Source organism: Echinops telfairi, unplaced genomic scaffold (genome assembly GCF_000313985.2).
Source record: "Echinops telfairi isolate 266 unplaced genomic scaffold, ASM31398v2 ScPeMD7_1;HRSCAF=3_0, whole genome shotgun sequence".
NCBI lineage: Eukaryota > Metazoa > Chordata > Mammalia > Afrosoricida > Tenrecidae > Echinops > Echinops telfairi.
Window position 1 is genome coordinate 69,216,409 of NW_022103896.1, and position 3,648 is coordinate 69,220,056.

At 39.7% G+C, this 3,648-nt stretch overlaps 1 protein-coding gene across 1 annotated transcript in view; it reads left to right on the forward strand.

The window, feature by feature from the left end:
- The window catches only part of LACTB2 (lactamase beta 2), a 43,773-nt gene extending 41,949 nt beyond the window's left edge, over positions 1-1,824 (forward strand). Inside the window, exon 7 of the mRNA XM_004697523.2 lies at positions 475-1,824. Within this exon, the coding sequence (XP_004697580.1) occupies positions 475-518 (44 nt within the window). The 3' untranslated portion in view covers positions 519-1,824. The remainder of the gene's footprint in view (positions 1-474) is intronic.
- The last annotated feature ends 1,824 nt before the right edge of the window (positions 1,825-3,648 follow it).

Below are 3,648 nucleotides of genomic sequence, written 5' to 3' on the forward strand. Positions count from 1 at the left end.
CTGATGCTGGAGGCTTAAGTGGAGAGCAAATGTTTTGAGAATGATGAGGGCAATGAATGTACAAATGTGCTTTACACAATTGATGTATGTATGGATTATGATAAGAGTCATATGAGCCCCTAATAAAACGATTAAAAAGAAAAAAGAAAATGAGAACAACCAAAGAGTTGACCAGTAGTAAATGTAGTACATTCAAAAATTAGTGAAGCATTAATTCTGTGATTGTTTATTATTGCTAAGGAAGTTATAAATGAATAATCTTTATAGTTGTCTGATCCATAAAATCAAGGGGTTGATTTTTGTGAATGAATTCTGTGTAGAGGCCTTACTAGTGTCTTTCCATGTACAAGCAATTTTTGATGAACAGTAAAATTCCTTTAGGAATGGATACTTCTAGTTGTAAGACAAATTAAAATTCATTGTATTTACTTCCTTGTGTTAGTTTTTTACTCTGATTTTTTTTTCTTTTTACAGTTAGCAATACGGATCCTGACAAGAAATGGAGAGCTCATCTTTAATTTCAGATTAATGAAAACTTTGTTTTAGGTCTTTTTTGAGAGAACTGTTTTCTTAGCTTCAATTACTTTTAAGAAAATCATATTTTTCTTAATCATGGATTATTTATAGAGAATGTAGAGTATAGAATATAAACTTAGATATTCTTTCAAATAACACCATATTATAGATATGTAAGTTATATTATACATCTGTAATAGAGATCATTTCTATTACCTTGGTCTTAAAATTTTCCAAAAATTTCTAATATAAAATTTTATCATTTTTCAGTAGTTTAATGGTTATGTTAGAACAACACATTTTCATAATTGACACAACTAATGAAATTGGAAATTTATCTTGGAAATTTATTATCGATTACCAATGATCAGTATAGATCGCTATATAATCTTTTCTCTGATCTTTCTATAAATATCAGCTTTGTATTTGTGTTGATACTAATTACTCTCATGGTTAGTTCTATAACTCTACATAATGTGTATTTCCTTATGGTATCTCACAAAATATTCATATGAAGCAAAATATCATAATTGAAAAATATTAAATTCCTAATGAAGGGAATTATGATAAACAATTATTTCTGTAACCTCTCAATATACCAACTTATTTGCCAAATGTAGCTTTTTCTGTTGGAGGAAAGTGTATGTGAATAAACAGAGGTATAGTGGAATATCACATGATAGAAGAACCACAAAAAATGTTATATGACCACAGTATATGGTGTATGTATGTGGGTTGATAACGTGAAAATTCTTAATACAGCTCCTCTGTCTATGTCTAACTCACCAAATGATTGGATGAAACCATGCAAAATAGGGTTTGTAAAGCATTAACTGAGGAGATTGATCAGTTTTAGTTGCCACTCTCCTGACGTTAGGGATGGAGCCATCTCTGTAGCAGGAACAGAAAATTCCAAGGACCATCAAGGAAGAAGAACCGCCTTAGGACATGTTCAAAGTCTCTGTCTGAAGTGACGGCGGCCAAGGTCAGAGAGGCACCAGAGGCTCCAGCACAGAAACCAAGGAATAGAGAACAAAGGAGCCATCCCAGGCCAGAGGCCGAGGCAAGGTGACCATGAGACAGAACAAAGGAACAGCTCCCAGACTATGGGACTGTGAGGCAGAGCAGCAAACTGGCTTCTTGGCCCACAGAGAGAGGCAGAAGCCCAGGGACCATGTGGTTGAGAAAAAGATTTGACTGGTGGCCAAGGAAAGGTGTTGCTGTAGACCAATGACCGTATCCTTAATATTTTCTAATCCTGGCTTGTGGTAGGCTGTTAATTTCCTTAATAAACCCCCTTAATCCTGAGTATTGTGTGTGAGTCTGTGTGGTCATTGCTATAAACGATCAAATGCGTCGCAGAAGTGCTGTGGGAGGAATAGAGTAAAGAAGGGTGGAGGGTGGACACATGTCTAACCTCCACCTTGTGGCAATAGGCCCGGGCTGATGAGGCGTTGAATTCTCCTCTTATAGAAGTCACGTGTGGCCTCTGCATTTGGTTGGCTGGGTCAGGAAGAACAAGAACCGGATGGAACATAGAAGTCTCCCAAGAACAAGTGTGTAGTTATGCAGCCATGCTTCTGACCGGCCAGAGTATCAAAATTCAATAGTGGGATAGCAGATTACCTTTCTAATATTTTGTTGCCTTTTTAACAGTAAGAGTTTGTTCTGCAACATGATGGTGATTTCATTCCTGTTTTTGTCTCTACTCAGTTATTTACGGCCGATCGTTTTATCCCTGTCCAATATCCAGTGGTTTTCATTATTATTAGCTTCTGCTTATTCGTGTTGTCGACTCAAAAGTCTCTGGTCTCATCTTCACCTCTGCTTTCTCTGTGTATCTTCAGTTTCTATTTTTCTACTAATGGGGTCGCTTTCTTTTCTGCCTCAGATTCTGAAGCCTTCATGGAAGAGGATCTGATTGGTTTAATTAATAGTCATTATGCCTGTTGGAGAGCTCTTTACTGCCATGTTACCTTATATGTTACTGACCGGCTGACATGGTAACTGCTCAGGACCAGTCATCAAGGTCTGAAAGTACTACAGGGAACTTCATCAGAAGGGGATTCCATTCAACCGAGATAGTGGGTAGGGTAACCAACCACTCTGAGAGTTGGACTTTTAAGTACAGAGGGCAAGAGTAGGGTTGTGGAGGTGGGGCAGGAGTCTTAACAGTAGTAAGAAGGAAGGGTAATAGGAGATATCTTTAAGAAGTAGGAAGAATAGGACTGAGAGAACTATTAGGTCTTGAGAGTTGGGGACCAGGAAGGAGGGAGTAGTCAAGAACTCTAGATTTTTCACTTAGGCAGCTAAGTAGTTGTTGACAGCCAGACGAGGGAGTACAAGACATGGGAGAGGTCGATGGGGACAGAGGAGAGATCTGTGGATATGAGGCTTGTGGATATGAGGCTGAAGGACCCAGGACGTAAAGCAGTGAATTAGCTAACAAAACTCTTCTGGCCCTACTCTCTCTAACTCCCAGTAAATGGTTGAGTGGAATTATGCAGGGTGAGTGTATTTCCTCTTTCCTGATAGGTCTGGGTAAGAGAGGGTAAGGGAAGATGTTCATAAATTGTATGGTCCAGTTGTAAGTGATGGTTAACAAAGTTCATTGCGATGGTAAAAACTTGGAACTCTAGCATGGGAATTGTTTGGTTTTGCCATCCTACTGGGGATAAAATGAGCCATCTCAGAAGCTTGAAGCAAAGATCTCACTACTATCCAGAAAGAAGAGTCCAGAGTGGAGTGTGTCCTTTGAATCTCAAGATCCCTGCACATTAAACCGGGTAGATCTAGGGACAGAAAGCTGTGGCATCAGGAAAGCGGCAGAGGAGTGACAGCAACAGAACCGAGAACCAGAACATGAGGCATAGTGTTAGGGTGCCCAGCCCACTGAGTAAAGCGGAGTGTTTCCAGGCAAAGGGCTTGCTTTGGAGGGGGGTGCCACCAGGCATTTAATGGAGTAGCTAAGTGCTCATCCACAAAACTAGAAGCTGTGCATCTTGTGCTAAGGCTTATGCTAGAGTGGCGCGTCCTTTGTGCATTAGTAGCAGTGGTAGAAATACTCTGTAACATTGCCCAAGCAGGACAGAGACAGTGACTCAAGAGAGGCATGCCTGTGGGCCCAGCTTG